This window comes from Sus scrofa, chromosome 17 (genome assembly GCF_000003025.6).
Source record: "Sus scrofa isolate TJ Tabasco breed Duroc chromosome 17, Sscrofa11.1, whole genome shotgun sequence".
NCBI classification, from domain to species: Eukaryota; Metazoa; Chordata; class Mammalia; order Artiodactyla; family Suidae; genus Sus; species Sus scrofa.
Window position 1 is genome coordinate 35,840,624 of NC_010459.5, and position 21,301 is coordinate 35,861,924.

At 48.1% G+C, this 21,301-nt stretch overlaps 2 protein-coding genes across 6 annotated transcripts in view; one reads left to right on the top strand and one right to left on the bottom strand.

The window, feature by feature from the left end:
* Nucleotides 1-15,941, bottom strand: PLAGL2 (PLAG1 like zinc finger 2). Of its 3 annotated transcripts, XR_002340159.1 has the most exons (4): nucleotides 15,744-15,931; nucleotides 9,687-10,059; nucleotides 3,006-5,156; nucleotides 1-625 (listed from the first exon to the last, which is right to left on the bottom strand). XR_002340159.1 is itself a non-coding variant. In XM_003359941.5 (3 exons), exons 2-3 carry the CDS (start codon nucleotides 9,944-9,946, stop codon nucleotides 3,926-3,928), a joined length of 1,491 nt encoding a protein of 496 aa, XP_003359989.1. In that variant the 5' UTR covers nucleotides 9,947-10,059; nucleotides 15,744-15,941; the 3' UTR covers nucleotides 7-3,925. The 3 variants fall into 3 exon arrangements, 2 of the variants coding, with proteins under 2 accessions (XP_003359989.1, XP_005672883.1); XM_003359941.5 differs by having other exon boundaries at nucleotides 7-5,156; nucleotides 15,744-15,941; XM_005672826.3 differs by lacking the exon at nucleotides 9,687-10,059 and having other exon boundaries at nucleotides 9-5,156; nucleotides 15,744-15,858.
* Nucleotides 15,934-21,301, top strand: part of POFUT1 (protein O-fucosyltransferase 1) — a 27,362-nt gene continuing 21,994 nt past the window's right edge. For 2 of the 3 annotated variants that reach the window (XM_021077305.1, XM_021077306.1), the window contains exons 1-2: nucleotides 15,934-16,177; nucleotides 18,086-18,207. In XM_021077305.1, coding sequence (XP_020932964.1) covers nucleotides 16,045-16,177; nucleotides 18,086-18,207 — 255 coding nt within the window. In that variant the 5' untranslated portion in view covers nucleotides 15,934-16,044. The remainder of the gene's footprint in view (nucleotides 16,178-18,085; nucleotides 18,208-21,301) is intronic. The other variant, NM_001129952.1, reaches the window with a different exon arrangement.

Sequence of the window (21,301 nt, forward strand, 5' to 3'; positions counted from 1 at the left end):
CAAACACATCATTCAGAAGTTTTTAATAAACAACTTCATTATAAAAACTTTTTTTTTTTGGAAAATGTAATTCTGTAAAACATTGAAAAATCTACTTTAACAAAGATAGGCCCTGTGCATTTTCTAATGGCACTTATATTTTACAATTAAAAACCTTGTTTTATATAAAGCCAAAAATACTCCAAGAGGTTATTCACTGTGTTTACAAAGTGCTAGAAGGTTTTGTCTTGTATTTTTCTCTCTTTAAATAATCTGGCGTTACGAAAGAGTGGCTCCAAAGCCGTGACCACTGGCAGGGAGGGAGGTGCATGAAGTGGTGTTTCAGGAGTTCTAGTGCCAAACAGTAAGAGGTGGAGAGGTGCATTATGGGGAGAATCAGCTAAGGAAGGTGACTTACATCTGAAGAAACGGAACTGGAGTGCTTCTTCCGAACCCCTCCATAGAGGCACTAGATTACCACGGTGGATTCTTCTCCTGTCAGAACCAGTACACGCCTTTCCCTCGCCTCAGACCCTACTGTCCAGTGGTGAGGCCACAGCCAATTCCTTCCACAGCAGGTTCAGAGCTCCAGGAGAGGCCAGGGTGGGGTCCCAGAGGAATCTGGACTTTTCTGGCCAACACCTGCCTAAGGCAAAGTTTCTTATTACATAAATATCCTTGTTAAAAAGCAAAATATTGATCCTGTACAATATAAACTGTTAAAAAAAAATCGTGCTAAAAACAGCTCCTAGATAAAAGGGGAGGTGGAGAAGGGGGTGGAGAAACACAGCTACCAAAAAGGTGGGTGAGGGATTTAAAGGGCTACTAGGGGAAATTTTAGGGCAGTGGGAGAATTTCAACTTAGGACAACATCTACGAGCAAAAAAGTAATCACACCTGCTTCCCAGATTTCCATTAACAAAATGCCATCGGTAAAAGGCTGGGAGGAAAAAAATCATTGGTGTTCCTTCCCCCACCTATCCCTTCCACCTCCTGAAGATGTGCGCAGACCCTGAGCTGACAGAGCTCAGCATGCTATTCCCTGGTCCCCAGGACTGCACTCAACCCTGATCAGCTCCCGTGCAAGGGGGCCGGCCGGTGCCTGCAGCTGTTCAGGGCGGCTCATCGCGGATGGAGGTTGGAGGTGGTGGGGAAAGGGAACGTCACCCCTCTTTCCCAGTCCCTGTTTGGTCTCTGCCAATATGCCATGGCTCCAGTCCTGGGCAGAAACCCCTAGGCTCTCATGGCCTCAGTAAGGGTACTGAAGTGAGTTTGGTACTGAAGAGGATAAAGCTATTCTTATCCTTTGAACAACCAGGCCAAGAGGATTTTTTTTTTTTTTTTTTTTTTAATTTTGGGAAGAGAAGTTTAAGAAATAGCTGGGTGGCTATGGTCCAAAAAAAAGTGAAGGCAGATGTTCCTCTGCACCAGCAAAGTTCACAGTGATAGGAAAATTCCTTGTGGGTGGTAAGGGCATGAAGGAAGAGGAAAGGAGGAACAGGACAAAAAGGGGTGGGAGCAAGGCCCCAGTTACAAGGTTTTAAATAGTTACTTTGCCTGTCCTATGAGTTTCCCAGCATCACTAACAGGAGAGAGAATTCAAGGAAGGAACTGGAAAGAGCAGGCAAAGAGGTGACTCCTCTGATAGCCCAAGATTTTATATATTCTATGGCCAGAGGCCCACCTGCCTCTGTAAACAAAAGGTGCGGGGAAGGTGGCGGGGGGGCAGGGTTGCTGGGTCTAGTGATGAAGATCACAGACAAGGAGAATGGCATCACCGAGTCCTGCTTGGAGCCTCACATACCATTTCCTATATACGAGTCCCAATAACATGCACAGCATGCAGGAGGTGCCTGCGTACCAAGGCGGACGCTTTTAAAGTAAACCTTAATTAGTCCCTGGGACTCACTGAAACTAATTTTTAGAAGCAAATCACCTAGTCTGATTCTAATCTTGCCAGACATCTTTATATCTGGTTTTGTCTTATTCTTTTAAAAAGGTATCCCAAGCTAGCCTACCTAAATTAAAACACAATTATTCACTCCACATTGCTTCCAATCAAGGGCCAGGGAGCTACATTTTAAGGCTTTCACCTCACAGAAAGAGTACTGGCCTGGGCTGAAGCAGAAGCCTGGGTCTTAGACCTGCTCAGTTCCTGATGATAAACCAAAGTGATTTCTACATGGAAAGAGGAAGTGGGGGGAGGACTTGGAAGAGGCTGAGGCAGTTCCTTGGTAGTTTGTCCTGAAACCCTAGTGGAGAAGCCAGTATGAGGCACCTGCTCAGAGAAGTGCCCGGAAACTGCTGGCTGCATCTGTAGGAGTTAACAGTAAAGAGGTAGAAGTGTGTTTCTGAATCAGAGTGGAAGTGTCTCAAGAGGACCCCACATTGGTAGTCCCTGAGCTACCTCCCTTCCACGAGTGGGAAGAGCGAAGCCCATGCAGAACGAGATGAAGCAAGGATGGGGTTCAGCTGGCCAAGAGCTGTGCTGTCTGTGGCAGGGAGCCCCCAAGTCAGACAAGAAGAACTAATCATCTGTTGCAAGCAAACTTGCTGAGTACTGGGGGGCAAAACTGAGAGGGGCCACAAGAGGAAGGTAGAAATTCTTTGATGGCGAGCAGAGAAGCCTATGCACAGTGGCTCTGAGTTTCACAGGGACTGCAAAGTGGAAGAGAGAGGAGGAACACTGTGGAGAAGAAAAAAGTTTGGTATGGGAGGCAATGATGAATACCCAGAGGTTAGGACTCAATTATCTGCCCAGTCCTAACTTTCTGAAAACTCTTCTTCCAGCAATTCCACAACTTCCTAGAAAAGGGACAGGTAGGAGAGAGACAAATGAGCAGTTCACACCCTCTCCTTCGCTATCCACACCAGCCTAGAACTCTCCTCCCTCTCCCCAAAACTAATGATAACAGCTCCTGATGTTGAGGGTGAGGATTAGGGAATGCCTTTCATCTCCTCCCCGCTCCAGTTCAAAAGGAGGGTGAGGGGTCATGATGTACGTGGAGAAAAACAGAATTGCAGACCTGTGAGAAAACTGCTCCGATCTTCTTGCCTGTCTCCTGTGGACACTGCCGGGGAAGGCAGGAACAGACACAGTCACGGAAGATGGCAGAGACTGAAGCAGTCCAAAGTCAGTTTATTTCCCCACAGGGGAAAAATGTGACCTCAAGTGAAGAGAAGTCAGCGAGACCCGACTCCGCCTTGTAAACAGGGCTCCAGTTAACACCAGGTACCGAATGGTTCCGGCTGGTGCCAACTGGAATGGACTGGTGGGAATGGATTCACAGAGTGTAAACAATGTTCACTGCAATCATTCTAAGGCTAACAGCTCAGCAAGGGAGGTGAAATGGTGTGTCTGAGGCGACTGTGTAAACGGTACCGTTGCTGGAAAACACTGACTGAAAATGGAGGTGTTAGGACAGGAGGGATGGCGGTGATGGGGAAGAACAGAGGCCCCCTCTCCTGCCCGTTGGCTGGATGCAGGTGATGGACGCTGTGCAGCGGGGCCGACCAACTGCTGTGGGGTCTGCAGGCTGGGACCAGAAGGCGGGCTTCTTGGGCTGTTTCTCTCGAGGTCATCCAAAGTAAAACCCTCTGTGTCTCCAAGAGACCTCTCCCTTCTCCAAAGAGAAGGAAGTTCTGACACTGTGGAGAGGGAGAGGGCTAAGTGTGGCTCCCGATTCAGATTAAAAAAAAAAAAAAAAAAGGTAAAAATACCTGAAGTCCTATTGTATGAGATCTTTTCATGGGGTTCAGGCTCAAGGCTCCTCCTAGAACTGATCCTGGAGTCTGAGCCCTCAAACCAAGTGCTCCATACAGATACTGGAATTTTTTCTTTTTGAACCCAGCTCTGAAAGTTCAGCTGCCTTCACAGGGGATGCAGATAGGGTAGGTACTGAGGCTCCCTGACAGAGCCGAGACTGAGCTGAAGGCCTTCTCGGGGCTACTGGAATGCCTGGTGGAAACGAGGCAGGGTGGTGGTGCTCAGGCCAGAGGTGAAGACAGGAGGCAAGGAGTGTAGAGGCCCAAAGTTCAGGGGTCCCCCAGCTCCTGGGGAATCTTGAGGCTGAGCTTGCAAAGTGGTGAGCAGGGGCTGTGCCTCGGCCTGGGAGTAGCCCATAACCAGGCCTCCAGTGGCCCCGGGAGGGTTACATGGGGGCAGGTTGAGAGGAAGAAAGCCCAGTAAGTGGGAGAAGTCCACGTTAGCAGCGCAGAGGGCCTCAGAGAGGTTGGCGGGGCTCTTGGTAAGCAGTGCTTCATCTAGGAGGGCCGCAGCTGCCGCCGGCTGAGGTGAGGCGGGCTGGGGTTCAGCGGATGAGAGAGACAGGCTTCCAGGAAGCTCCGCCAAAAAACTATCCACCTCCACTTTGGGCAATTTGTCGGGCAAGTATGAGGTAGATCCAAGCTGGTATTTTGGAGGAAGCTGAGCTGGGGAAGAGATAGGTGAAGATTCCAGAGGGTAGCTCATACCCATGGGCAGCGTGTTGTGCACCAAGGAGTGTGGCACGCCCGCACTGGGCATGGTGGGGATGTGGGCACCATACATGCCCATGGGCAACATGCCAGGGAAGGCCTTGGCCCCCATCACGTCCCGAGAGGCCATGCACAGCACAGGGCTCAGCTCTTCCTTCACGTTGACTGTGGAACTGCAGCTGAGTAGGCCTAACATGTCCACTGGTTCTGTCTTGATCTTGAGCAGCTCCTGTGAGTGGCTCTTCTTGACATGACGTGTCAGGTGGTCTTTGCGGCCAAATCGCTGGGCACAGTACTGGCACAGAAAGTCCTTCCGGCCCGTGTGGACCACCAGGTGCCGTCGCACATCCTTACGAGTATAGAATCGCCGGTCACAGTGGTCACAGGGGTGCTTCTTTTCCTTGGCACCGCCTGCTACCCGGCGTGAGTGGGCCTTCAGGTGCTCTAGCAGGGCCTGGGTACTCTCGAAGGTCTGCAGGCATACCTTGCAGCTGAGGTCACCACTGCTGGCAGCATGCATGGCCAGGTGGCGCCGGTAGCCCAGCTTCGTATTATAATTCTTACCGCACTCAGAACAGTGGAGGGCCTCTTTGTTGGGGTCGTGGGTTTGCAGGTGGTTTCGCAGATGGTCCTTGCGATGAAACATCTTATCACAGTACATGCACTGGTGGGGTTTCTGGGCTGAGTGGGTGGCCATGTGCCTGAAGGGAGGGATGAAGGATAGAGAAGACAGGAGATCACAAGCGCTGGTGAGACAAGTGAGTTATCCATTAACAGGAACTAGACACAAAAATTATTGTGGAGCCATGCAATGGAATGGAACACATGCCAACTACATTCCATAGAAGACATCCTTGTCCACCTGAGAATCACATATGTACCACTATTCTTTGCAGCATCGATTTTAGTAGCAAAAAATCAGAACTATTTAAATGTCTGTCAACAGGGGAGTTCCCATGTGGCTCAGCGTTTAACAAATCTGACTAGTATCCATGAGGACATGGGTTTAATTCCTGGCCTTGCTCAGTGGGTTAAGGATCCAGTGTTGCTGTGAGCTGTGGTGTAGGTCAAAGATGCGGCTCGGATCCTGTGTCGCTGTGTTTATGGCAAAGGCCGACAGCCGTAGCTCTGACTGGACCTCTAGCCTGGGAATCTCCATATGCCGAGAGTGCAGCCCTAAAAGGACCAAAAAAAGTCTGTCAATAGGGAACTGGTTAAATAAGTTACTCTGGAGTTCCCACCATGGCTCAACGGAAACAAATCCGAGTAGCACAAGGACACAGGTTCAATCCCTGGCCTCGTTTGGTGGGTTAAGGATCTGGTATTGCTGTGAGCTGTGGTGTAGGTCAAAGACACAGATTGGATCCCACATAGACTGGCAACTGTAGCTGCTATTCGACCCCTAGCCTGGGAACTTCCATGTGCTGTGGGTGCGGCCCTAAAAAAGACAAAAATAAATAAATAAGTAAGTTATTTTAAGTCAATAAAATGACTCAACTCTTTTTTTTCTTTTTGGCCATGACCATGGCACATAGAGTTTCCTGGGGCAGGGACTGAACCTGTGCCACAGCAGTGACCCGAGCCACAGCAGTGAATTGTCAGATCCTTAAGCTGCTGAGCCACCAGGGAATTCCCCAAAATGACTCAACTTTTAAAAATAATGGCAGCTTTAGGAGTTTCATCATGGCACAGCTGAAACGAATCTGACTAGGAACCATGAGGTAGTGGGTTCAATCCCTGGCCTCACTCAGCGGGTTAAGGATCTGGCGTTGCTGTGAGCTGTGGTGTAGGCCGGCAGCTACAGCTCCGATTCCACCCCTGGGAACCTCCATGTGCCACGGGTGCGGCCCTAAAAAGACAAAATAAAACATAAAAATAATGGCAGCTTTATATGTACCACAGGTAACAATTTCCTATATAGGTTAAGTGGAAAAAAGCTATGAGACAGAATAGTGCATATGGAATGGTACTATGCATGTGAAAAGAGGGAAGATATATGTATATGTTTGCTTATATGTGCTCAAAATATTCCTGGAAGGATACACAAGAAACTGACAACACTGGCTGCCTATGGGGAGGAGAAATGAGCAGCTTTTATGAGTGTGACAAGAGAATTTTCATTGTGTACTTTTTGGGTTTTTTTTTTTTCTGTCTTTTCTATGGTTACACCACCAGCATATGGAGATTCCCAGGCTAGGGGTCTAATCGGAGCTGTAGCTGCCAGCCTACGCCAGAGCCACAGCAACACCAGATCCGAGCTGCGTCTGCGACCTACACCGCAGTTCACAGCAATGCCAGATCCTTAACCCACTGAGCAAGGCCAGGGATCGAACCTGAAACCTCATGGTTCCTAGTCAAATTCGTTAACCACTGAGCCATGACGGGAACTCCTATTGTGTACTTTTTGAATTTTGAATTATGTGAATATACTTCCTATGCAAAAAAAAAGTGTATACACAAAAATTTAAATGACACAATAAAGGGAAAATGAAATACATCTAAACTTCCTGATCTGGAACAATTTCCCAAGATATAGGGAGCCAAGTAAAAAAAAAGGAAGTTCAATATAGCATGTGTAATACAATCTCCTGTGAAAATAAAAAGGGAAGGGAATACATGTTTGAATGTCTCAGCAAGGATACAAAAAAACTGACCCCACCGGTTGCCTCTGGGGAGGAGAATAGTGGCTTCGAGTGCAACAATTCATTTTTTAACTGCACGTCCATTTGTACCATTTAAATTGTCTGCCATGTAAAGCAGCAACATTTAAAAAAATGTTTTTGTCATACCGTACCTCAGTGTCCCTTGATTTACCAGCTCCTGCTCCTATCTGGCTGGAAAGCAGCTCAGAATCCAGGAACTGCAATCCAGAGCTCCAGAGTACATTCAGAAGCAACTCAGCAAGACTTTAGGGTCGCAAGGTTTGCAAACCTTGTGTGAGCCGTGTCATTAACCTTGCTCTCCATAAAAGGCTGAAGCAGAGGGTAACCCCACCCACCAGTCAGTAAATAGCAGAGGCTGAATTTGAACACAGATTTTTTTTTTTTGGTCTTTTTTTTGGGGGGGGGGCTGCACCTCTGGCATATGGAAGTTCTCAGGCTAGGGGTCGAATCAGAGCTACAGCTGCCAGCTATAGCCATAAACACAGCAACACAGGATCCAAGCCACGTCTGCAACCTACACCACAGCTCATGGCAATGCCAGATCCTTCACCCACTAGTGAGGCCAGGGATCGAACCTGCATCTTCACCGATACTAGTCAGGTTCATTACTGCTGAGCCACAATGGGAACTCCAACACAGACCTTCTTGAGAACTACCTAGGTTCACTCAGATATGCCACAGCTGTCTCCAGCATAGCACCCAGTGATCCTTTCTACCTGGAGCTTATCAATCATACCCATTACCCTTATACTACATGTGAGTCCTCACACCTATAAGGGTTTCTAGTAACCTCCTGTGACATAACTGACATGATAATGTATGAAGAGGGAGGTGCTAAGTGATCCACAGTCTACTTCCCTCATTTTGCAGGAGAGGCAACTAAGGCCCAAAGAAGTTTAGTAATTCACCTAAAACCATATGGTGACTAGGGGTGGAGTCAGGACTCCTGTCTCCTGGTCCAGGACCTTTCCTGTAGGCCCTCACTACACTCAGACTGTCAGTAAGAAAATCTAAGAGGACAGCCCAACTACACACAGGAGCGCAGAGAATCAAAACATTCCTGAAAACCAGAGAATTGTTATGGGGGACAGCCTGGTCACACCCTACCCTGTTACCTATTTTAGTTCCTTTCTATCATCTATCAACTCTTTTCTACACCAGGAACTGAGGCTTCTGTGGTCATCTTGTTCATGTATTTACTTGTTTGCTCGCTGTCCCTGGTATTAAGACAGTAAACACAAGGATGGCCAGCACCCTCATCTGTCTGGCTCACTGTTCTGTCCCTATCACTGAACACTATGCCTGGTATGTAGCAGGAGCTCAATAAATTAGAGCTGAGAGATGAATAAGTGTGCATCAGGTGGTCTATCTCATTGGTAAAGGGCAGATTCATGGTCCTCTGATGGAAAGGCAAGGACAAAATCGAAATTACATCCAAGCAGGGACCCTCCCTTCAAAGCTGCTCCACTATATCTGCTTTACACCAATGCTTTCACGTTTCATTACACTTTAGTATGAGTTCTTGGGCTTACAAGTTTCAGGAAAGCCTCTGACCCAGAGGACACCATCATCTAAGTCGCAGAGGCACTGCGGGACCTAAGAAGCTATATGACGTTATAAGTTACTTCTCTACTCTGTGTACTTTAAAATTTACAGATTGGTCCAGAGGATCTCCTTTTCCTTCTAAACTTCTAAGACTGATTCCTAATTTCTAGCTACTATTCTCACCATTACCTGACACAGACAGGGAAAGTAGCATAGGCATACCACAGAGATATTGCACGTTCTATTCCAGACTACTGCAATAAAGCGAGTATCACAATAAAAGGAGTCACACGAATTGTTTGGTTTCCTAGTGTATATAAAAATTATGTTTACACTATACTGTGGGCTATTAAGTGTGCAATAACATTATGTCTAAAAAATACAATGTATACACCTTAATTAAAAAATACTTCATTGCTGAAAAGTGCTAAGCATCATCTGAGCCTTAGGCACATTGTAATTTTTTTTTTTTTTTTGACCATGCCTGCTGCATGTAGAAGTTCCTGGGCCAGGGATCAAACCCATGCCATAGCAGTGACCCTAGCCACTGCAGTGACAGTATCAGATGCATCTCAAGGGAACACTGAAGCCAAAATCTTTTTGCTAGTGGTGGGTTTGAAATATTGTGAGAAATACCAAAATGTGACAGAGACATGAAGTGAGCAAATGCCATTGGAAAACTGGGCCAACTGTCTTGACTCAGAGTTGCCCTAAACTTTCAATTTGTAAAAAACACAGTATCTGTGAAATACAATAAAAATGAAATATGCCTGTATTGAAAAAAAATTCAGTCTAGTTTGTTCATGGCTGTCTGATACTGTACCCGTTAGATTCTAATGTTTGAATAAAAATACCACCATTATTCTTTAGTGTGTGACCTCAAACGGTTGGCAACAGGGTACATTTACAGGAAAATTAGCCTCCACTCCTCTGCCACAGATAAAGCCCCACACTCAGTGGAGTCTCTCTGGCTTTATCCTCCAGGAACCTCAGGGCAGGAAGAGGTATGGAAGTGTCACCTACCTATACAGCTTGTACTTGGAGGCAAAAGCCTTGCCACAGTGCAGCTGAGGGCAGCTATACGGTCTCTGCTCTGGATGGGGGAGGCTGTGAGGCCTCAGCTTCTCCCCATTTGAGAAGGGTGTCCCCGATATTTCACATTGGCACTTCACTTGACTCTCCGCCTCCCGGCCCCGAGGCCTGGGAACTAGTTTCCAGCCCACTTCCTCCTCCTGCTTTGCATCTTGAATCCAGGGGGGGACGCTGGTGAAAAATGTGGTCATGGCAAGGCTAATGGCGAAGGGCCATGTTATTGAGAAAGCCTCCCCATCAGCTCCACAGGGCTCTCTGTTCTGTCACAGCCTCCAACGCAGCCTTCAGAAAACAATCTCTTCACCTGAAACATCAGAACACCTGGTGTTAGGGAGCCCAGTACCATGAAAACATGGGCTCTGGAGGCAGACAGATCCCCATCCCGTCCCAGCCGTTCTACTTAGAAGCCATGCGAATTACTTACTTCCCCGTTTCATCATTTCAAAATGGGCTTAATAATCTCCTATATCATAAGAATGTTCTGAGGCTTAAATGAGATAATAAATGTAAAGCACTCAGCAGAAGGCTGGGCCCCTAGTAAGTGTTTAGTGGTAATTATTATCAGTAGTACCACTTAGGCTAATAGGAAACAGGATAATCAAAGGAAGTGAAAGCCCTAAACTCCAAACTTTCCCTTCTAACTTCACTTTAATATCCTTTCCACTAAATTTAGAGATAGCAGCACCTCCTCCTCACTTTCTACAATACTCTTCCTCATAGAGGTGCTGAAAAGCAATAAAATGCCCAAAAGGCAACAGAGGAGAAAGAAGAAGCCTTTACTTAGGAAATTTACACCCTGGAAAGTCAGCCCCTGCACCAGATGCTCTTCTTAGCAGTGCATCAACATCAGGAGGTTCTGTCTGAGGAGGCAACAGCAAACTCAGCATTTCCACTAAACCAGTACTGGTCCTATCCTGCCCTCCACGACGACTCTGGGTCTCTTGGTCTCAGGGCCCAAACCATATTTCTCAGCAGTCTGTCCAACACCCAAGGTGTTGAGGGGCCCCTCCTGCAGACCCTCATAGAACACATGCAATTCTCTATCATGAGCAGGTAACATACCTGCATTAGAACTTAAGATTCCATCACTAAATGCTGATTCTTTGAGAGTTCAGATCATATCTCTTTCATCTCCATACACCCAGCAGCTAAAAAAGGACTTTCAACTTTCTTTTTTCTTTTTTAGGTCCGCACTTGCAGCATATGGAGGTTCCCAGGCTAGGGGGTCACATCGGAGCTACAGCTGCTGGCCTATGCCACAGCCACATCAGATCCGGGCTGCGTCTGCGACCTATACCATAGCTCACGGCAACACCAGATCCTTAACCCACTGAGTGAGGCCAGGGATCAAACCCGCAACCTCATGGTTCCTAATCGGGTTTGTTTCCACTGTGCCACGACTGGAACTCCTCAACTTTGTTTTAGATGAGTAGATCAGTCACTGAATGCAAGTTGATTTTTCATAGGCTAACATGCTCAGGAAGTTCTGCTTTAACCTGAGTTCCTAAGTGGGGAGCCAATATCCTGGAAGTCTAATCCTTTCTCTCAGGTTGGGGCAGGGAGGGTGCTACAGCAAAGGTGACATGACTTCTTTCCTGACATCAACTCAAAGGAAGAGAGGATGGGCATTATTGTACAGATTCTCAAAAGGTAGACAAGAGACCCACATTCACACTCACAAGCTCATCACAGATTACCAACTGCAGTGCAACTTGCTACAACAGGGAGATTTCCTTTGAAAAGGTCATGCCAAAATTTGGTCATGAGGCTTTGCCATGTGAAGGGAGCAAAGGGGGTATCTGGAGATTGTCCACGAGAATCTGGGGAGGGCTCCAACCACACAGACTAGCTGTGGGCCAAAGAATGCTTGCTCAGCTCATTAGCACCTGCTGCTTACAGTGACCATTCAACCAACAGGCTGGCGGTGAACGAGATGATGGGATCAGCGGGTTCATGCCTGAGAGAGCTTTGCTCATCAACATGAGCTACGTCCTGTTCACGAACCATTCCCCTTGTTGAAGAAACACTGCAGTGTAATATGATAAACATTTCCCCATCACGAGTGGAGATTTGCCTAGAAAGATCTGCACAAAGGTGACCACGTTTTTGCATGAGTCACGTGCTAGCACTAAAAACTAGTCCCACTTGAGCCTTTGAGTCATCGTGGCATATTTGCCTGCTTCGTGATAAACCTCAAAGGCTCTGACGTCTGGCTTTCATTGTTTAAGTCCCCTCCTTCTTTGAAAGGGTGGAATTACCTGTTTATAATACCAGTGATTACCAGGCAGCTTGGAATTGGGTAGAGAGTGAGCCCAAATTTGAACATCTAGTCTGCAGGGAATTTCCCCTATCTTCAAAGTCAAATTCTGCCCCCCTCTGATATCTGAAATCATGCACCTCAGCCTCTGGAAAGTTGGGAATGACAGCCAGAGGGAAGCAAGCTGCATCACTTTGGCTGATGTGAGGGGAGCCTAGCCCTGGAAATTCCACACAAACTCAGAAAGAGAACGGTACGTCCCCCACCTCCCACACGTCTACCTCATCTGTTCTCCTGAACAAGCACAAACAAGACACAGTAGTTTAGTATGCTTGCTACTGAAAGAGTGAGTAATGGGGCTTCTAGGAAAGAGGCTGGTGGTGGCTAAGAAGAGCTCACGAGGTTGTACTGAGGGAACGAAGGAGGAAAGCAGCAGCCATGTGCTTGCCTTGATCTGCATTTAATGGGGCCAGGGCTTTGGTGTTACCTTACTTAGCAACTCCTCTAGGAATCCAGTTTCTCTCCCTCTGTCCTTGTCGGCAAACTCTTCTCATACAGGAAGACTCCTGGCTCTCTCCCACATTATCCAAAGGCCTATTCTTTCAGGCTTCTTTTTTTTTTTTTCCGGGCTGAACCCACGGCATATGGAGGTTCCCAGGCTAGGGGTCGAATCGGAGCTGTAGCCACTGGCCTATGCCACAGCCACAACAATGCGAGAGCCAAGCCATATCTGTGACCTACACCACAGCTCATAGCAACGCCGGATCCTTAACCCATTGAGCGAGGCCAGGGATTGAACCTGAATCCTCATGGATCCTAGTCGGGTTCGTTAACTGCTGAGCTATGAAGGGAACTCCCCCCCGCCCTTCAGGCTTCTTCCTTGGCATAACTGAAAAAATTCTGCTTCCCTCTCAAAGCTGCTCTTCTGGTCACACACTCTAACCTTAACAACTCTAGAAGCTGACAGAACCTGTTCCCATAAAACAAACACAACCAATCCCTCCCAGTTACTGGTATAACTCAGTATAGTTTCATCCTAAGATTCCTTCTGGCACCTAATCTGAAGAGGGAGGTATCATGGAAAGAACCTTGGACTTGCTATCAGAAGAGCTGCCACTTATGGGCTGTGAAACCATGGGCAGGTTATTTTCTTTCTCTGAACCTCGGTTTCCTCAATTTCTAAAACAGAGATTATCCTCCTTATCTATAATATCCTCATGGAAAGTTCAGTGAAACACTCCTGAAATGTCTGACATAAAATGTGTGAATACAAACAGTCCTGTCTCTGAGGTCTAAACTGTGTCTCCCTCTCTACCGCACAGGGCCTGGATGGTACTTCTTTTTTTTTTTTCTCCCTTAATGTTACTTCTCAGGCCTCAGAGTGAGTTTCCTTCCCTTCCCAACATCTCCCCAGAATGCATCCTTCCCCTCTTCCCCAAGCAATTCACCCTCAGCACATCCCCCTAGCCAGTCCCTCTTGCTTTATCTTCCGCCAGCACCATATCCTGGGCCAGAGTTCTCTCACTTTAGGAATCTCTTCTATTATTAAGGCTCCATACCACAAATACAAATGCTTACGAAAAAACTCTGTATGGCTCTCTCTGGAAGCTGAAAAGAGACAAACTGCTCCCTTGTCTGTCTGTCTTCTGTTGTGTGCCACGATGCCTGCTGCCCTCTGATGAAACTATAGTTTTTATGGTGTTACATCATCTCTATAGAAACTGTGTTCTTTCTCCATTATTAGCCTGTTTCCTCATCTGTAAAACTAAAAATACTTACCTCACAGGCTTGTTGTAAGGATTATTTTAGTCAGGTACGCAAAGGGCTCAGCATAAGGCTTGGTTTGCTCTAAGCACCCAACAAAAGGCGGCTATTATCTTTGCCTTTGTATTGAGTTGCAAGTTCCCACCTTCCGCTGCCACAGTTGAATTCTCCCAAACCACCCCTAAACTGTTGAGAAATAGCCCCCCTGCAGCAAGGAAAGGGTTAATCTCTAAGTGTTCTTAACTAGAGAGACACACAGAGGATTAACAGCTCCACTTCAGTGACTACCCTAAAATAGCTTTTATCCCTCCTGCCCAAGAGCTACTTGGGGATCTGAAGAACTCAATTCAACACCTGCCGAGGAGGAAACACACCCAGGAACTTTCCTTGGGGTGGACAGAATCTTCCCTTAAGCAGAACTCAAAACAGCAAGTGGGAAATTATAAATAGACTTAAGAGATTAAAAAAACAGGTCCTGACCTGGGCATTAGAAACAAATCCCAAAGACACACTGACTGGCTGGAAAACAGTGAGAAGGAAAAAGGCGAATGGGAATAGCTGCCCCACTCACTTACTCACTCACACACACACACTCCAGAGTGGTGGGAGAATTAAATTACAGGGAGGCTGGAGTGTCTCAATGACTTGCATCATTCCAAGAGACATCAAACAGGATTAACAGGGGTTGGATTTACTCTCGGGCTGCTAGTTCTTCTGTCAGTGTAGATGGGCCCTCTTTGGAGTCTCTTTGATTCACTGTTTCCTCTGATTCCCGCTGCCTCCCACTCCTGAGAAGGCCTTGAGCAAATGGCTGCAACTCACTACAGCCCCATTTTCAGGAATGGGGAAACCTGATTAGACTTCCCACCCCAACCTGGAGGCCTCACCTTGGGGGGTAGGGTTAGAAACCCCAGGCCAGACTATTTCAGAGTCCCAGGCAGACAGGTGGGAATACACACAAGCCAGCAAACAGGTACACTTGTAGGTGAAAACATCAACAACTCCCCACACCTGAGGTCCCCTTATCTTGCAGCTTACAGGTCCCTTTCCCCCACCCAGCTGGGGCCACAGCCTGGGACAGAATTTGCAGGGAACCCCCTGGCTCCTGGGCAGTTTCTAGACCACCATACTGCGGGCAGGCATGTTAAACGCCTTAGCTGGGAGGGCTGGGGGTGGACGGCTGCCAGGCCAGGGACAGAAATTCGGGTTTCAGGGATGAGAGGTAGGGAGGAGCAAGTTATCTGGGTCCCTAAGAGGAACCCACCGACCCGCAAAGAAAGAGACGGTGTGGAGGGAGCAGGGCGGATTACCAAGGGCTGGTAGGTTAAAGGGGCTAAAAGCGAATTCCCTGAATTTCAAGACTCAAAATGGTACTGGGTGTAAGCTGTCTAGGGCTTGGGGGTTACGACCCTCGAGAAGGGGTTTCTGCATAGGGCTCATGTGGGTTTCCCAGAACCAAATATTTGGGAAAAGGCTCAAAAAGGGCTATGTGGTTGCGGGGAATAGAACAGAAGGGAAAGAGCGCACTATTTGGAGCAGGAAAGGGGGTTATGTGGGTCCGGGTAGGCGTGTCTAAAGGGAGGGAGCAGGTGCAGCTTATCTGCGTCCCCCAGACCCGAGTTCCTAGTAAGGTCAGCAGCGCGTTATCTGGGTCTCCAGGGAGCCTGGGGGTCGGGAGTGGGTGACCCCCCCAGGGCTACATCTCCAGGTCTCGGAAAGGAGGGGGGCAGAGGGTTTCTTCGGGTACCCCAGACCCGGATATCGGGTCCAGGGAGAGTTTTTGTCTCCCTGGGGCCTATCTGGGTCCGCGCTGGAGCAAAGGGGACCTCCGGTCGGGGGTGTGGGCGACCGCGCTGAGGGGCCCGCGATGAGGGGCGCCGCCGCTCTGGGAGCGGGGAGCGCGGGCGCAACAAGACGGCCTCCCGCCCCGCTCCCCGCCGTCCCCCGGGGCCCTCGTCGGCACTCACCGCGCTCGGGGCCCCGCGCTGCGGGCCGGGCCGCGCTCGGGCTCCGCCAGGCCCGCTCAGGCCCCGGTAGTGGCGGCGGTCGGGCCATTGTGCGGTGCATTGTGGGAGCCGCGCGAGCGGGAGCTCGGGCAGGGGAGGGGGCGGTGCCGCGGGCTCTCTATGGTCCCGCCCGCCCGCCGGCTAGAGCGGCCGGGGCGGTGCGCGGGCGGCGCGCGCAGACCGCCGGGAGCGGGGCGGACGCTCGCGCCCCTCCTTCACTCCCCGCCTCCGCGCCGTTGCGTGCTCGGGCTCCGGAGCAGATATGGGCGCCGCCGCGTGGGCATCGTCGCCCCTGCCGCCACTTGTGTCTCTCCTGCTGCTACTTCTGCCGCTCCCGGGGCTGCCTGCGGTCTCCTGGGACCCGGCCGGTTATCTGCTCTACTGCCCATGCATGGGTAAGGCCTCCTGAGCCCTCTGCTCAGATGGGGAAACTGAGGCCCAGAGAGGAGAAGCCGCTCCTCTGAGGCACCCAAGAGACGCCTTGGCATGTCCGAGAAAAGACCCCAGCGAGGGGCAGGGCCTGCTTCTTGCCTCTCTGCCCTAGTTGCCAGGGCACTGAGGGCCCTCTTTGTCCAAGCTTCCATTTGGCAGATGAGAATACTGAGGCCAGGAGAGTTTAAGTGTCTTGGCTCGAGGTCTAAGCCAGCCCAGTCCACTAAATGTAGTGGGGCAGGACTTGTTGTCACTGATGCAACGCTCCTCTGGGCGATTCTTTCATTCATTCAACAAATATTCACAGGGCGCCTCCTCTGTGCCCAGCCCTATTCTCTGCTCTGGGAATACGGTGGTGATAAGGCAAAGCTCCATGCCCTTGAAAAGCCTTCGTTTTAGTTGAGAAAGACAGACCATAAAAGGAAAACATAAAAAATAAGTAACTACACAGTATCTTAGGAGAGGATGAGCGCTATGGGAAAATAAAATAGAGCAGGGTAAGGAAGAATCTAAAGGCTGATTGAGGGCTGCAGTTTAAGTGGGATGGTGGATTTTTATTGTTAAAATCATTCCTTCCTAACATCCTCCAGACTCCTGACCATGAAGATTTGGCCCTCTGCCCGTTATCTCCACCACACTCTTCCCAGATTCTCCAGCTGTAGGCACAGTTATCCCTTCTGTTCCTTACACATGCTTGGATCCTGCAGCTTCTGCTATTGCCTATGCTAGTCCCTCTGCCTGGAACACCCTCTTCTTGCCTTCTGCCAGACCAGCTCCTCCCCATCCTCAGCCAGAGCTTAAATGTCACCAGAAAGCACTTCACTGACCTCAACCCAAATAACCTTCTCCAAATTGTTCTCTATCACCAAACGTTTTAAATTTTATTTTGGATGTATCTTTTTTTTTAATTTATTTTTTGAATGTATCAAAATTTATCACTGTATGTTTTTGTTTTTTGTCTTTTCTAGGGCCGCACCTGTGACATATGGAGGTTCCCAGGTTAGGGGTCCAATTGGAGCTGTAGCTGCTGGCCTACGTCATGGCCACAGCAACACCAGATCCAAGCCACAGCTGTGACCTACACCACAGCACGTGGCAATGCCGGATCCTTAACCCACTGATTTGAGGCCAGGGACTCAACCTCATGGTTCCTAGCCAGATTCGTTAACCACTGAGCCACAACGGGAACTCCTTATCACTATATGTTTAATGTCCCCCTGGCTGGACTGTGAAGGCCTTGAAGGGAGAGACCTTGTCCGTGCTCACGCCTGTATCTCAGCAACACCTAGCAGAGCACCTGACTTGGATTGGAGCTGGTCAACATTTGTGGAATGAATGAATGGATGTCATACTGGGTATAATGCAAAGAATCAGACAGGGTCCTTACCCCTGAGGCATTCAGAGGCTGAGGAAACAGCAGAAGGCCAGGAAGTGTGAAAAGACATTCTAGGAAGAGTGGAAAGCCATAAGTAACTCAGATCAAAGGTGGGAGGCAGAGGAGGGAGACTGAATTCGGCAGAGGGGTAGTGAAAGGCATCCCAGTGAGTGAGGCATTGGAGTGTAAGTGAGAGGCAAGAGCGGTGGAAGGGCACTCCTGGCTGATGGAACAGCAAGAGCAAAGGCATGGCGTGGGGATGGGACGTGTAGAGGACATTTGGGAAACAGCAGGGGATCTGCAGTGTCTGAGGCAGGGCCTGAAGGGCCTTGACTGTTGGACCTAGGAGTCCAGGCTTGATGCCATACTGCCAGCTCCCCTGGCTGTCCTTGATGTCTTGGCCCTCCCCATCCCTGGCTCCGCATCCTTTCTGAGCCTTGCATGCCCTGAGCCCCCAATGCCCCAGGCCTCACTTCACCTGCGGTATACCATCCAGGGCGCTTTGGGAACCAGGCTGATCATTTCTTGGGCTCCCTGGCATTTGCAAAGCTGTTGAACCGCACCCTGGCTGTACCTCCTTGGATTGAGTACCAGCATCACAAGCCTCCTTTCACCAATGTGAGTACCTCCCACTGTTGGCCCAGTTCACCCTTTCCCAGTCCTGCGCCCACTGCTTGACCCCAAGTCGTGCTGTAGGCTTTACCTCCCACCCCTCAGAATTTGCCTTTTCCCACACCCAAAACTGTCTTCCCTGGCTCATGGGCTAGCATTTATCCAGCCCCTGCTCTCTCTTCTAGGCACTGTGTCTGAGCACTACATGAGGATCCGCTCTTTCCCCTCTGGTCACATCCCTATGAGGAAATGGGTTTAGAGAAGTTAGGTAACTTACCCATACTCACACAGCTTGTGAGTAGTAGAGCCTATGTCTGACTCCAGACTGTGACCTAAACCTGAAGGCTCCATTTCTACCCTTGTTTGGTCCCACCCATTGGGCAAAGGTGATGGGTGCTCTGATCACTTTTAAAGAGAAACTGAGGCACGAGTTGGTTAATAGCATGTCCAAGGCCACAAACCCGAGCAGTCTGGCTCCAGCAACACCCCTCACCTTACCAAGGGATCCCTTAGTGTAATAATACTCAGCATTGTCTCATTTCTTACACATTCTTTGTGTCTTCCACCTGTCATGTGTTTGTCTTTGTTCACACTGTAACTCCAGGAACTGAATTAATATTTAATGGACTGACTTTGAAAGTTCATAATAAACTTCAAAAAATTATATTTGCTATGTATAAAACACTATTGCAATCTTACAGCCTTGTCTCTGCATAGATTTTATTTTTTTCCTGTATTTACAGAGGTTTTTTTTTTAAACATTTAGAGATTAAAAGCCAGAATACTTGAGATCAGAGCCTGGCTTGGCCACTGTCTAGCTGTATAGCCTGGACAGGGCACTGGGGCTCTTTGTGCCTCAGTTCCCTCTTCTTTAAAATGAGCTGGTTCTGGGGGATGGGGGGATGTGCTTGGGTTATGGGATGGAAATCCTGTGAAATTGGATTGTTATGATCATTATATAACTACAGATGTGATAAGTTCATTTGAGTAATAAAAAAAATAAATGAAATAAAATAAAATAAAATGAGCCGGTTGGAGTTCCCGTTGTGGCTCAGCAGCAAAGAACCCGACTAGTATCCATGAGGATTCGGGTTAGATTCCTGGCTCTGCTCAGTGGGTTCAGAATCCAGCATTGCTCTGGCTGTAGTGTAGGCCCACAGCTGCAACTCTGATTTGACCCCTAGCCCAGGAACTAGGTACCACAGGTGCGGCCCTAGAAAGACAAGAAATAAATACATAAAATTAGGTGGTAGTAATTGTTGCTACCTCCTTCAGTGAGTTAGTGATTGTGGCATGCCTTGAATGTTGTATGCCTTCCTCTTAGAATCAGCTGAGGCCATCAGTGTAAAGGGCCTAGGATCCAGGGAGTCCCCAGTAACCAGAAGCTGTTTGCTCTGACTGTATGCACCCACTGTCATAGTTTAGACATGGCCCATTTGTCGTGCTCTGGTTGGCTTGCTTTCTCTTGGCTTCTCAGCTAGTAGTCTTTCAGAATCTCCGCTTCTTTCTTTCTATGGGTTACTCAACTCACCCCAGATGGGCTCCCCTTCCCAACCGGGACTGTTCTCACAGAGGACACCAGGGACCTCAGAATTGCCAAATCCAGAGGTCATTTCTCGGTATCTATCTCAACTGACCTCCAAGTGGCATTTGACCCTTTGAGCCTCCCTCTCCTTCCTGAACTTTCCTCCTCCCCTGGCTTCTAAGGCACAGACCGTCCCTGCTTCAGCCTGACTTCTCCACATTTTCCTCTTTGTGGTGTAACAGGAGTTCCTCTCTCTCCACCCACTGTTTAAATGTAGATGTGTCTTCTCTTTCTATTTGCTTGTTAGCTGTGTGACTTCAGATGAATTATCGAGATTCTATCCACCTGGATTTCTTCATATGTAAATTGGAGATGGTTGTATTCCTGCCTCTTACAATTAGATGGTCAAATCCATGAAACATGAGTACAGCACCTAGTGCTAACCCAGCACTCAATAAATACTAGTTGCGGAGTTTCTGACGTGGCTCAGCAGAAACAAATCTGACTAGTATCCATGAGGACGTAGATTTGATCTTAACTCACTCAGTGGGTTAAGAACTTCCATATGCCGTGGATGCAGCCCTGAAAAAGACAAAAAAAAAAAAAAAAAAAAGAGAGAATGTATGTGTATAACTAAGCCACTTAGCTGTATAACAGAAATTAGCACAACTTTGTAAATCAGCTATACTTTAACCTGTTCATGCTTCCCTATCTCTCAGACTTAGGGGAGATGCTCAAAAATACATGTTGGGAAAAAAACAAAGCAAAAATACATATAGAATAAATACTTGAACAAATAGAAGGACCATTGCAGTAGCCTCCTAATTCCTCTCCCTCCTGTAAACTTAACCATCAGGACATTCTCTCTTCTGCTACCAGCGTGATCTTTCAAAAAGCAGATGTCATATCATTTCTGCTTAAAATCCTTGAGCAAGACCCTGTTACTGATAATTAAGTTTCTCACCATCTGTTCTTTGGAACACCAATGGTTCAGGCAGGACAGGTATAGCGGTTAAGTCAGTTTGGAAAATTGTATTCTCAGTTCCTCATTCCTCAAAATTTGGAGATTCAAAATGCCCATTAGCAAACTAAAGACCCTGAGAAGTCCCGTTTTAAAGAAGCCTGCTTAACATAGCATTTCCCAAGCCTGTTTATTTCTGGTGCCTTTTTATTGCAGAACCCTTTATCCACCTGAACTGGTAGAACATGCTTAGGAACTCTGACCTACGGAATGAAGTCTAAATTGTATTTCATGGTGTTCTAAGAAATTTTCTTAAGTCTAGAAAAATACGGAGATCAATACAATCATTATCCATGTGCTACACTAGAAGTGATAATAATTAACGTTTTCTCATCTTTGCTTCATTTTTTCCTTTGGTTAATAAAAGAAATAAAAGGTTACAGATTAAGATTCTCTTAGCTTGAGGCTAATCCTAGTGTCACCCCTACTTCCATTCTTTTTTTTTTTGTCTTTTTGCCATTTCTTGGGCCGCTCCCGCGGCATATGGAGGCTCCCAGGCTAGGGGTCCAATCGGAGCTGTAGCCACCAGCCTACGCCAGAGCCACAGCAACGCG

What these genes read in the sequence shown, in the direction of transcription:
- PLAGL2 (XM_003359941.5), bottom strand. Translation starts at nt 9,946, where the DNA reads ATGACCACATTTTTCACCAGCGTCCCCCCCTGGATTCAAGATGCAAAG. An exon ending in TCCAAGTACAAGCTGTATAG is followed by an intron (nt 5,157 to 9,686) that starts GTAGGTGACACT and finishes CCCTCCCTTCAG; the next exon opens with GCACATGGCCACCCACTCAG.